The sequence below is a fragment of the Sinohyriopsis cumingii genome, chromosome 3, assembly GCF_028554795.1.
Source record: "Sinohyriopsis cumingii isolate HCF-2022 chromosome 3, ASM2855479v2, whole genome shotgun sequence".
Lineage (NCBI taxonomy): Eukaryota > Metazoa > Mollusca > Bivalvia > Unionida > Unionidae > Sinohyriopsis > Sinohyriopsis cumingii.
Window position 1 is genome coordinate 145378614 of NC_142963.1, and position 14211 is coordinate 145392824.

Consider the following 14211-nt stretch of genomic DNA (forward strand, 5'->3'; position numbering starts at 1 on the left):
AAACAACACTACTGATGGAACTGGAGAGAGGTAGTCAGAATTGGGAAATGGTCTGTTGTTGTTGTTGTAGGGTTTAATGCCATTTTTCAGCACACAATAGGCTATGCATGGCGGCCAGTATTAATGGTGGAGGAAGAACCCGGGAAAACCCCGGGAAGAACCACCGACCCACGAGAAGCTACTGGCATGCTTTCTCACATATCCACATTTGCCGAATCCTGGATTCGAACCCACGCAGACAGAGGTGAGATGGCAGTGATCCATAACGGAGAGCGCTTTAGACCACTCGGCCACTCGGGGCCCCCGGAGATGGTCTAAAGCACTTGCCTTTACCAATCACTGCCATTTCACCTACATCTGTGTGGGTTTGAGTAGACTTGAGTTCGGTCAATGTGGGCATGTGAGAAAGCTTGCCTGTAGCTTACAGTGGGTGGATGGTACCTACCAGGGTTTCTTGGCTTCTTCCTTCACCAGTTATACTGGCCAACATGAGTCACCTAAACACGCTGAAAAATGATGTTAAGCCCAAAACAAGAACAAAGAACAACAAAATCATATGTATGTATGTATGCATGTATGTATGTATGTGTATATATTTATGTGTGTGTGTGTGTGTCTGCACTTGATACATATATGACATTTTATATATTCATCACATTTTATGCCTAGAGGATATTTTCTTTTCCTGCGTTAATGATGGATATATTTCATTGAGTGGTACCAAAAACGTGATATTTTAGTGAGTGAAGCCACGAGTAAAAATAAATAGTTTTTTATACCACAAGATGAAATCTATTGGGTATGAACATAAGAAAAGAAAATTTTCATTTTATTAAATACTAAACTTGCTCCAGAATAGAAATTTATAACAGTAAACACACTCTTCAGCACAACACAGTAGCCCACATTTTGTAAATTCACCCCACTTTCATAGCCTGATCATATTAATATACATAAATTAAGAAAATGGTAGGGTTGGTTGATAGTAAGGGAAATAAAGTTATAGATACATGAAAGGCACATGGTCAACTTACTTGATCAAAGATTAATTTCCATATCAGAAATGTAAGGCAGTTTCTATTTATTTGTTCTAGCTCACTTAGTACTTGTTTTTGTTGTTGCAGAGACAGCTTTGGTAAGCACCCACAATAGAACATTGCATGGCATGATGGGAAATCCTATATTTTGACATGTGAAAATATAAGAATACATTTTTTGTATGTGAAAATATAGGAATAAAAAAATATGAAAATTATTTCACCAGTAAGTCTCTGTATCTCACACTTAGGTATATAATAAATATACAACATTTTATATATGTATTCATGACGTGTTATATTCGACATGAATGTTCTTTATGGAAGCATGGCTGTTCATTGTCATAAGTTTTCAATTATTGTTGACAAGGCTGGTAGTTTAGAAATGGGTCTGTTATTTCCAGGATCACTTCTACATCGTTGTTTAAAAAAATAGGAATAATTTTAGCACAGTCTTTTAAATTTATCTGGGAAGACACCTAAATTAATACAAAGGTTCATGAAGTAGGCACAGACCTTGATATAATCTGTGCATAAACTGTAGGATGTTTGGTCCCACATCATCCATACCACATGGCATTTTTGTTTTGATTTTTGATGTGATCACTTCTGCTTACAATATCTTGTGCAGTTTGTAGCTCATTGTGAACTCTTGTATTTACCACAGTTACAATCCGGTTTAAGTCAGGATTACTAAGTTCCAATCTGGTTTAATCCAGATTACTACAGTTACAGTCTGGTTTAAATTGGGATTACTAAGTTACAATTGGGTTTAAATTGGGATTACTAAGTTACAATTGGGTTTAAGTATATAGTCTGGTTTAAATCAGGATTACTAAGTTACAGTCTGGTTTAAATAGATTTAGGTTGAAAGTGATGCTTGACTTTTTTTTTTCCGTTGGTACTTTATAATTTAGAACATTGTATAAAGTTCATACTACAAATTGAAGGCAGCGGTAACGTCAAAAATGTTATCAATGCCATTGAAAGGTATTTGAGCTAAGTCATAACGAACTCTTTTCAGTAAAACATTCTGAAGTCTCATTCCTTTTTTTTTGTGTGATGACAGATAGGGGAAAGTGTCTTGTTATACAAACTTGGTAAGTCATTTATAGTATAAATAGGAAATTTTATTTCACTAACATTTTCAGATCTATTAGTGCAGCACTGTTTTCAGTCATCCTCGTTAGTTTATCAATTATTTGGGACAATTTGAAGAAACTTTTTGAGGAGGATCCTTCATTAAAGTCACCCAGGATCATTTGTTTCAGTGGCTTAGAGAATCTGCCTCGGATAAGGGAGGTTGTGGGTTTGAACCCCAGCTGAGTCATACCACACTTATAAAAATGGTACAAGCAGCTGCCTCACTAGGTGCTGATCATTAAGAGGTTAGTGTTAGGACTGGTTGGCCTCGTGTCAGGATAATGTGACTGTGTGGGACATGATGCATAGTGAGGCAGCTGCTACTCCCAGTTTTATAAGTCTTTGGTATGACTCAGCCGGGTTTTGAACCTGCGACCTCCTGCATCCAAGGAGGATGCTCTAACCACTAGGCCAACAGAGTCGTTGAAGAAACTGGTACATTGATTCTTGGTAGTAGACCTAAGACAATTATTTTGCTCTCTGCGTGTTTTGACCACATGCATTACTGTAGTCTACAGTGTCCTTAGAGTTTGTTCATTATTGTAATCATATTTCCACTGATTACATGATATGGAGACGTATCCATTTCCAATATTTTCTCCATTATTGTTGCACCTCGTTGAGATTTTAAATTTGTTTTATATAATCCTCTTGTGCTAAATCCTTTGATAATCAATGACCCATTGAGAAAAGATCTATCTTTATTTATGTTGCTGTTTTTGACATGTGGGCAGGTTTTTGATGCATTGTTTGGTTTGTAACTTCTTTGTTTTCAGGTTAGAAAAAGTATTGTGGTTGCTGGGTTTGGTATTTTCTGGCAGTGTATCTGATTTCAGTAAAAAAAATATACAGAGATCAAGATTATGTTAATAATTTAATCTGATTAACATTTTTCATGAAGATAATTTAACAAATGTAATGATTTAAAATTCTTTAAAAGCTGAATGAGATTAAACGTATGTAAGCAGATGTGGATGAATATATTTAAATTTTTGTCACTGCATCTTAATTTTAGCACTTTATTTTTACAGAGAATGTTTTCTAATATCAAAAGTTTGCAAATTTTCTTACCTTGGAATAAGCTGAAACTTATAATAAATATTTTTTGTTCTTTAGCCAAACTGGCCATAAGACCAGGTGAGTTTGTGGTATGGTACTACGTTTGGCTTGCATAGTGCATTGTCCATCATCTACTAAAATATGACATTTTAAACATCCAAAAACCTCTCGACCAATCATGCCCATTAATGTGGCAGACAGCATCTCTAAAAGCATTGGATTAATTATAACCAAATGTAGCATAAACCATCTAAAAAGACATTGGACCAATTATCACCAAATTTACCTGACAGCATCCTAATATCAAGGGCTTTGTTTGATACAAAAGAAGCCATGCCACCATCAAACAAGGCTGTCTATACTAGTGAAGAAAAAAAACTTAAAGTTACTTCTTGCCAAAAAGCACTCAACAGCATATGACAAAATTTGACATAAAGCACTCTACCTTGAAGGATTTCAATTTTATACACATGATTTTACCCTGTGGGCAAATTTGCCTTCTGTTACTTAAAATAGAAAGCCTTTCAATTACATCACCTGAATAATTTGACTAAAGTTGATGGAAAGCAATCTGACAAAGAGGGTTTTAATTGTTCTTTACTATGTTGTCAACCAGGCATCATATATAATGACATTCATAATAAAATAAGATCACTAAATTACTTCTTCCCAGCAACAGCAGAATAGAATTTTAAAACAATTTGAATGAAAACACCAGGCACAGTGGGCTTTTATATTTGTACAAGTAATGCAAGAACATCTCTGAGCTGCTCAAAAGAATATTACAAGAGCATTCTAGCTTGAAGCCATTTATATTTATTCCAGTGCTGTAGATCTGTTACCGAATATGGTTGCCATTTCTATAAAAAGACAAATATTTTGACAGCTTACCTTATCATTTAAAAGCCCACTGAACAGAATTAAACCAACTTTGACTGAAAGCAGCTTGGGTTAAAGGTCTTCAATATTGGAAAAATTATTTTGATGTGCCATTAAATATGGATGAAGATTTAAAAAATAGAGAAACCCTGCAACAGTTTTTTTTCGTAAAATAATATGCAATCAGCAGTATTAGAAAAATCTCTACAGAAAGTATCCTTTTCATCCGGATTTCTTGGCCAACTGCTCTAGTGTTTGGCTATTAAATGTCAGCTTTGTGAGTGTCTCAGGCCCACTTTAGTCTCTTGTTTACCTACCATATAGTCACACCCTAAAAAATATTTCATGAGATGTATTATTTTCTTTGGAAATAAGCACAAACATACAGGACTTGAATAATACACAAAGAAGATAATTGTCTTTTTGCCAGAGCTACAAGCAAGTGCATTGAGTTGACTTTGCAGTACATTGTTATGGGTACACGAATTGTTGCTGTTGTGTTTGTCTCCACACTTCTACCATGCATCAGACCATTCATCTCTCTGTCCTTGATAAGGCTTGTCATCTCTTTTCCACACTCCTCAGGAATTGGTCAGTCTTTCGACAGTTTCTTGTTGCCACTCTTGAATTGTATTAGGAGCAAGATTTAGGCATAATAATGAGGTGATATTGAATCTGATTGGCTGAGCTTATTATCACTTGACAAATAGTATTTAGGACCTGAGTTTGATTAGTCTTAGTTAATTTGCTAATACCATCTTGATGTTGCATGAGTTTTGTTATGTGCAAAACCTTTGCATATTAATGAGGTAATCTTTGATCTGATTGGTTGAGCCTGTTCTATATTTTTGATTGGAATATGATTAAGCCTGTTAAATAGGCTTATATCATTGTATTAATTAGATGATATTGCATCTGATTGACTGAATGTGTCAATGCTCTAACAATGCTTCATTTTTTGAGATTTTTATTAAACTTATTAATCAGATCAAAATCCTGGATGAGGTTGGTTATGAGCATGGGCAATGCAGATTAATGAAGTACTCAGTCGTCTAATTGGCTGAGACTGTTACCATCACATACACCAAATTTTGATAAGATTTTTCTCAGTTTTGGTAAATAAGCATAACAACATTATGGTCTTAGAATATGTTCTGTACTAAATGTCAGATTTGTACGTATTAATGAGATGATCTGGTGTCTGATGGCTAAGTTTCAGTGTTCTCTTGCAACTGTATATTTCATTTGAATTTAATACAACCTGGTAAAATAGGTTTAATGATTCAAGATTTTTGATCATTTTGACTATGTATGAAATCTAAGCATATCTATTTTGCCTGTATATAGAATATAATTTTTATCATACATGCATTGTGGTCAGAAAGGTTGAATAAAAATATTTCAAAGGCTGTTAGGTAGTTTAAACAGGGTTGAGTTCTTATGACACTGCATAAGCCTGCTAAATGAAACAGCCAATTGTTTAGTTTTAGTAGCCATGGGAACAATATTTAAAGGGCTCCAATGCCTGACTTTGTTATGTGCAGCGATGAAGTCATTCAGGAAGTACATTTAATATTAACAATTAATTGGTACCTGTAATTTTAATATTTATTGAATGATAAGCTCATGCTTAAAAGATGTTTCCCCCACCCCATTCCCCATTTTTACAGAATGTTGGCAAATAGTTACTGTACTTGGGATATTTTTGACTCATAATAAGCCCACCGATTAATTTTTAACAAATTTATTTAGCTTGTCTCTAGGGAGGGGAATTCTTTTAATTAAATAATTATTTAATTAATTAATTAATTAACAATAATAATACATGTTATTGTTATTATTATTATTATTATTATTATTATTGTCCATGGGTGACTCAATATAAAAATAACTAATCTACATTGAGGCCTTCTGTTATGTACATATATACAGGTAGATAGTATATTTACACACAAACACAGTCACAAACATGCAGATAAAAGCAGATAAATGATATCTTAACTATTTATGTAAATGTTCAGTTGTGAAAACAGGAGGTGGATTGGAGTAACATATTTAGTATTTCATGCATCATACAGATATTGTGGAAGGTAGAGATACCTAGAGCTGAATTAATATCTTGAGGTGTGTAATACAGGCACCTGATCTTCAGGAGTGTTAATACAGGCACCTGATCTTGAGTAGTGTTAATACAGGCACCTGAACTTGAGGAGTGTTAATACAGGCACCTGATCTTGAGTAGTGTTAATACAGGCACCTGATCTTGAGGAGTGTTAATACAGGTACCTGATCTTGAGGAGTGTTAATACAGGCACCTGATCTTGAGGAGTGTTAATACAGGCACCTGATCTTGAGTAGTGTTGATACAGGCACCTGATCTTGAGGTGTGTTAATACAGGCACCTGATCTTGAGGAGTGTTAATACAGGCACCTGATCTTGAGTAGTGTTAATACAGGCACCTGATCTTGAGGAGTGTTAATACAGGTACCTGATCTTGAGAGTTAATACAGGTACCTGATTTTGTTGAGTGTTAATACAGGCACCTGCTCATGACAGGGTGTTAATATAGGCACCTGATCTTGAGGAGTGTTAATACAGGCACCTGATCTTGAGTGTTAATACAGGTACCTGATCTTGAGGAGTGTTAATACAGGTACCTGATCTTGAGGAGTGTTAATACAGGTACCTGATCTTGAGGAGTGTTAATACAGGTACCTGATCTTGAGGAGTGTTAATACAGGCACCTGATCTTCAGGAGTGTTAATACAGGCACCTGATCTTGAGGAGTGTACCTGATCTTCAGGAGTGTTAATACAGGCACCTGATCTTGAGGAGTTTTGATACTGGCACCTGATCTTGAGAGTTAAAACAGGTACCTGATCTTGAAGAGTGTTAATACAGGCACCTGATCTTCAGGAGTGTTAATATAGGCTCCTGATCTTCAGGAGTGTTAATATAGGCACCTGATCTTAAGGAGTATTAGTACAGGTACCTGATCTTGAGGAGTGTTTATACAGGTATCTGATCTTCAGGAGTTTTGACACTGGCACCTGATCTTGAGGAGTGTTAATACAGGTACCTGATCTTGAGGAGTTTTGATACTGGCACCTGATCTTGAGAGTTAAAACAGCTACCTGATCTTGAGGTGTGTTAATACAGGCACCTGATCTTGAGGAGTGTTAATATAGGCACCTGATCTTGAGGAGTGTTAATATAGGCACCTGATCTTGAGTGTTAATACAGGCACCTGATCTTGAGCAATGTTAATACAGGCACCTGATCTTGAGGAGTGTTAATACAATGACCTCAAAATTGAAAGCTAGTTTGGAAAAGCTCATCCTTTGTCTTCAACATTTTGAAAGTGTGAAATGGTAATGATCTTAAATAGGTGTATCAGTAGATTCTCTTTGCTGGAAAATGTTGCTCATGTAAATGGGGGCAAATTTTATGGACACCTTTCCAGATATTAACTGTTTGCTGATCAAGAATTATTTTTACACTCTTTCCTGGAGTCTGAAAACTGTGGTCACGTTTGTTGCAGAGGTATTCCCCTAAATTATGTTACAATTATATTACATTTGCCAAGTAGGGATTGAATGTAACAAGTAAGTCAATAGGTAATGGAATGAAGGCCTTTGTTTTCTTTTGGCACTGAAGATAAGAGTTTATTTTCTTTTGGCACTGGAGGTAAGAGTTTATTTTCTTTTGGCACTGGAGATAAGAGTTTATTTTCTTTTGGCACTGGAGATAAGAGTTTATTTTCTTTTGGCACTGGAGATAAGAGTTTATTTTCTTTCAGATATTATGAGACTGTTACAAATTATTGTCTGCAAATATGCCAGGAATTTATGGTGATACTATTGCATGTTATTGTCTGCAAATATACCAGGAATATATGGTGATACTATTGCATGTTATTGTCAGTAAATATACCAGGAATTTATGGTGATACTATCGCATGTTATTGTCTACAAATATACCAGGAATATAAGGTGATACTATTGCATGTTATTGTCTGCAAATATACCAGGAATATATGGTGATACTATTGCATGTTATTGTCTGCAAATATACCAGGAATTTAGGTGATACTAATGCATGTTATTGTCTGCAAATATACCAGGAATATATGGTGATACTATTGCATGTTATTGTCTGCAAATATACCAGGAATTTATGGTGATACTATTGCATGTTATTGTCTGCAAATATACCAGGAATATATGGTGATACTATTGCATGTTATTGTCTGCAAATATACCAGGAATATATGGTGATACTATTGCATGTTATTGTCTGCAAATATACCAGGAATATATGGTGATACTATTGCATGTTATTGTCTGCAAATATACCAGGAATATATGGTGATACTATTGCATGTTATTGTCTGCAAATATACCAGGAATATATGGTGATACTATTGCATGTTATTGTCTGCAAATATACCAGGAATATATGGTGATACTATTGCATGTTATTGTCTGCAAATATACCAGGAATTTAGGTGATACTATTGCATGTTATTGTCTGCAAATATACCAGGAATATATGGTGATACTATTGCATGTTATTGTCTGCAAATATACCAGGAATTTAGGTGATACTATTGCATGCTATTGTCTGCAAATATACCAGGAATTTATGGTGATACTATTGCATGTTATTGTCTGCAAATATACCAGGAATATATGGTGATACTATTGGATGTTATTGTCTGCAAATATACCAGGAATTTAGGTGATACTATTGCATGTTATTGTCTGCAAATATACCAGGAATTTAGGTGATACTATTGCATGTTATTGTCTGCAAATATACCAGGAATTTATGGTGATACTATTGGATGTTATTGTCTGCAAATATACCAGGAATTTATGGTGATACTATTGGATGTTATTGTCTGCAAATATACCAGGAATATATGGTGATACTATTGGATGTTATTGTCTGCAAATATACCAGGAATTTAGGTGATACTTTTGGATGTTATTGTCTGCAAATATACCAGGAATTTAGGTGATACTATTGCATGTTATTGTCTGCAAATATACCAGGAATATATGGTGATACTATTGCATGTTATTGTCTGCAAATATGCCAGGAATTTATGGTGATACTATTGCATGTTATTGTCTGCAAATATACCAGGAATTTAGGTGATACTATTGCATGTTATTGTCTGCAAATATACCAGGAATTTAGGTGATACTATTGCATGTTATTGTCTGCAAATATACCAGGAATATATGGTAATACTATTGGATGTTATTATCTGCAAATATACCAGGAATATATGGTGATACTATTGGATGTTATTATCTGCAAATTATGGCATAATGACAAGAATATTATGGTTAGATTAATGTTATTGCATGCAAATATGCCAATAATTTGATGAGTTAAAGTAATAATAGGATCAACATTATCATAGAAGATATGCTGCATATCAGTTGACAATCTTGTTCTGTCTGCTGTGTCGGTAATACCACTTTTCAGTTGACAATGTTGTTCTGTCTGCTGTGTCGGTAATACCACTTTTCAGTTGACAATCTTGTTCTGTCTGCTGTGTCGGTAATACCACTTTTCAGTTGACAATCTTGCTCTGTCTGCTGTGTCGGTAATACCACTTTTCAGTTGACAATCTTGTTCTGTCTGCTGTGTCGGTAATACCACTTTTCAGTTGACAATCTTGCTCTGTCTGTTGTGTCGGTAATACCACTTTTCAGTTGACAATCTTGTTCTGTCTGCTGTGTCGGTAATACCACTTTTCAGTTGACAATCTTGTTCTGTCTGCTGTGTCGGTAATACCACTTTTCAGTTGACAATCTTGCTCTGTCTGCTGTGTCGGTAATACCACTTTTCAGTTGACAATCTTGTTCTGTCTGCTGTGTCGGTAATACCACTTTTCAGTTGACAATGTTGCTCTTTATGCTGTGTCGGTAATACCACTTTTCAGATATTTGTAATTGAATTAAATGAGGAAGTCTTTCCTTTTGATAAACATCTCAGTTCAGTAAATGCTATTGTAGTACAGTTGGTTTCAGGATGTGCTTGATTCACATTGTATGTTACTTTTCATAGTAATAAACATTAATAAACCAAATTCCTTGATGGATTCTTCTTTTTTAAGTATGTCTGATAGTTTTGATAATTATTTTTTTTTCATGCAGAATGGAAAATTATGATGTGACCTAAGACGTCTAGCAGCAGTTGTCTAATGTTGCATACAAATGTCTGATAAGGAAAATGATGACCCTATCAACTCCATCAGAAGCCACGACAGTAGCCATGACTCCCCTCCACTTAGTCCTCTCACAAGCAAGGAAATAAAAGACTTTGAAGTATGGCCAAAACTCCAAGTCGATCAAACAGAAATCCAGCGAGTTATGCTAGTATTGCAGCAGTCATTTGAACCAGATGAGATAAAAGTGGCCCTGATTAAGCTACAGGAGCTTTTTGAACATGGTAAGTAGCGTTGATTTTCAGTTTGCTCATAAATTGTATAATTTACATACAGTGTCATCAGATTCTCATAAATCTAATGTCGACAGTATCATCTGATATTCATAAATCTTATTCTTACAGTGTCCTGAGATACTCATAAATCTTATACTTTCAGCATCATGAGATACTTGTAAATTCTTTTTTTTAGACTGTCATCAGATACTTATAAATGTAATACTTACAGTATCACCAGATACTCAAAAAATAGATATTTACAGTTTCAAGAGATACTCGTAAATCATATACTTACAGTGTCATGAGATACTTATAAATCATACACTTGCAGTGTCATCAGATACTCATAAATCAAATACGTGCAGTGTCACCAGATACTCAAAATCCTATACAGTTTAATGAGATACTCTTTAAATATTATACCTAAATTGTCATCAGATACTCATGTATCTTATACTTTGTTTCATCAAATACCCACAAATGTTATAATTACAGTGTCATCAGATACTCATAAATCTTATACAGTACTTTGATGTCATCAGATACTCATAGATGTGTGATGTGATGTGATTTGGATTTTTAACGTAGCTTTAACAATTTTTCAGTCATATCGCTATGATGTCTGCAGTGTGGCAGTTTATAGTGATGTCTAGCACTGGGGCATCATGCCGCAGACATGTAGCATGATGTCCCACCCAGTCACATTATCCCGACACCAGGCCAACCAGTCCTAACACTAACCTCTTGATGCTGAGTGCCAAATGAGGCAGCTGTTAGTACCATTTTTGTAAGTCTTTAGTATGACTCGGCCGGGGATCGAACCCACGACCTCCCGCATCTGAGGTGGACGCTCTAACCACTAGGCCACTGGAGCAGTGTGATACTCATAGAACTTATAATTAGATGTCTTCAGATACTCATAGAACTTATACTTAGATGTCTTCAGATACTCATAGAAATTATACTTTGATGTCTTCAAATACTCATAGAACTTATAATTAGATTTCTTCAGATACTCATAAAACTTATACTTAGATGTCTTCAGATACTCATAAAACTTATAATTAGATGTCTTCAGATACTCATAGAACTTATACTTAGATTTCTTCAGATACTCATAGAATTTATAATTACATTTCTTCAGATACTCATAAAACTTATACTTAGATGTCTTCAGATACTCATAGAACTTATACTTTGATGTCTTCAGATACTCATAAATCTTCTACTTTGATGTCTTCAGATATTCATAGAACTTATAATTAGATGTCTTCAGATACTCATAGAACTTATACTTTGATGTCATCAGATACTCATAAATCTTCTACTTTTATGTCTTCAGATACTCAGAACTTATAATTAGATTTCTTCAGATACTCATAGAACTTATACTTTGATGTCTTCAAATACTCATAAATCTTATACTTAGATGTCTTCAGATACTCATAAATCTTATACTTAGATGTCTTCAGATACTCATAAATCTTCTACTTTGATGTCTTCAGATACGCGTAGAACTTATACATAGATGTCATCAGATACTCGTAGAACTTATAATTAGATGTCTTCAGATACTCGTAGAACTTATAATTAGATGTCTTCAGATACTCATAGAACTTATACTTTGATGTCTTCAGATACTCATAAATCTTATACTTAGATGTCATCAGATACTCATAAATCTTCTACATAGATGTCATCAGATACTCGTAGAACTTATAATTAGATGTCTTCAGATACTTGTAGAACTTATAATTAGATGTCTTCAGATACTCATAGAACTTATACTTAGATGTCTTCAGATACTCATAGAACTTATACTTAGATGTCTTCAGATACTCGTAGAACTTATAATTAGATGTCTTCAGATACTCATAGAACTTATAATTAGATGTCTTCAGATACTCATAGAACTTATACTTTGATGTCTTCAGATACTCATAAATCTTATACTTAGATGTCATCAGATACTCATAAATCTTCTACATAGATGTCATCAGATACTCGTAGAACTTATAATTAGATGTCTTCAGATACTTGTAGAACTTATAATTAGATGTCTTCAGATACTCATAGAACTTATACTTAGATGTCTTCAGATACTCATAGAACTTATACATAGATGTCATCAGATACTCATAGAACTTATACTTTGATGTCTTCAGATACTCAGATCTGATGCTTACTATTATGTATATTTAATTTACATTGTTAGAATTTTTTATTCATTATTTGCTATGGATAATTGTATTTTAGACATGACCTTGTCCAAAAACTAGTTTTCTAACTGACCTGAATCACTGATATTGGTTTTGTAAACAACATGTTTATCTCAGTCTTAGTCAAGTACATTTGAAATTCCCCATGAAATACTGGGTCTACCTGTTGTTTACCACATTTCATATTATAATTTTAGTAAGAGACCCTCAGATTATAACTAAGATTTTGTCTTGTAAACATTTGGAACATTCCCGATTGAAATTTTACATTAGGTAATGGTTTTTCTTTATTTTTAGAAAACGCTAATTGTAACCTGAGGTCAGGTAGAGGACTATATAATCTTGTTTACTAGAAATTATTCATTCGTGCTGTACAATCTGAGCAGAGTCAGTTGCATTATTGTTGTGTCCAGTATTTCCTTTGTGCAGGTGTTTATTTATGCAAATTATTTAATTCAAGTTTTCTTTTCTGGAAATGCAAAGTGCTCAAAAAGAACATTCATGGAAATAGGGACTTGGATTATAGTGAAATTCAAATAAGGATGTATTCTCAGATTTTATTATTGTGATACAACAAAAGACTGCTGGCACATCACTACAGCACAGGCCATCAAAGGCATATCAACACTTACAGCATTGGATTTATTGTGGAATACCACTAAAGTTTATTCATAACTTTGTTCTTTAAGACTTTTGTTAGAAATTGTAGGATTATTTGGGTACTTAATTTGAAATACTGTAAGTTATTTAAAAAAAAAATTCAGTTTGTATTTTAGGGAAATAAATTATTTGTTGACTTTTATAAAACTTGTTGTTTTTCGCTCTTTTCTGTTACCTATTTTAAGACTATAGAGTTGTCATGAGATACTCATAAATTTTATACTTTAGAGTGTTATCAGATACCAAATAGGTACAAAGGGTATGCTAACATTTTGTTTTCATTTTTCATGCCCTATACATTCTTTGATAAACAAGATTAAATAATTATAATTGATTATTAGAAGAACAGTTAAACCTGTCCTGACAGTCACCTTTACTTAGTGATCACCTGTTGACAATGGCTATTCTAATTCCCCCTCTTCAAAATTTTGTATAAATGTTCTGTTTCTAACTGTCACCTGCCTTCAACAGCCAGTGGCCAGGTATTTCCAGTATTTCCTAACCAAACAATGGTTTCTCCCAGGTTTAAGCAGTCACAAGTGCATATATGCCAATCCTTTGATTCATGAGGATGGCAATGTCTAGATAAAGGAAAATCATGTGCAAACATTTCTTATCTCTTATGTACTCACTGTACTTAAATCACTTTGATTTTGTAAATCAAAACAGTTTTATCATTAGTGTCAAAGCTGTTTGTTTGCTAGATGGTGGGAAAAGTACTTGTGTTGTCACAGAAGAAATGGAAGCCACC

The 14211-nt window shown here is 34.2% G+C and overlaps 1 protein-coding gene across 6 annotated transcripts in view; it reads left to right on the plus strand.

Annotated features, from left to right (window-relative positions):
- LOC149804074 (leucine-rich repeat serine/threonine-protein kinase 2-like) overlaps nt 1–14211 on the plus strand; it is a 327016-nt gene that overhangs the window by 444 nt on the left and 312361 nt on the right. For all 6 annotated transcript variants that reach the window (XM_089953980.1, XM_089953981.1, XM_089953986.1 and 3 more), the window contains exon 2: nt 10293–10587. In XM_089953980.1, the coding sequence (XP_089810106.1) occupies nt 10353–10587 (235 nt within the window). In that variant the 5' untranslated portion in view covers nt 10293–10352. The remainder of the gene's footprint in view (nt 1–10292; nt 10588–14211) is intronic.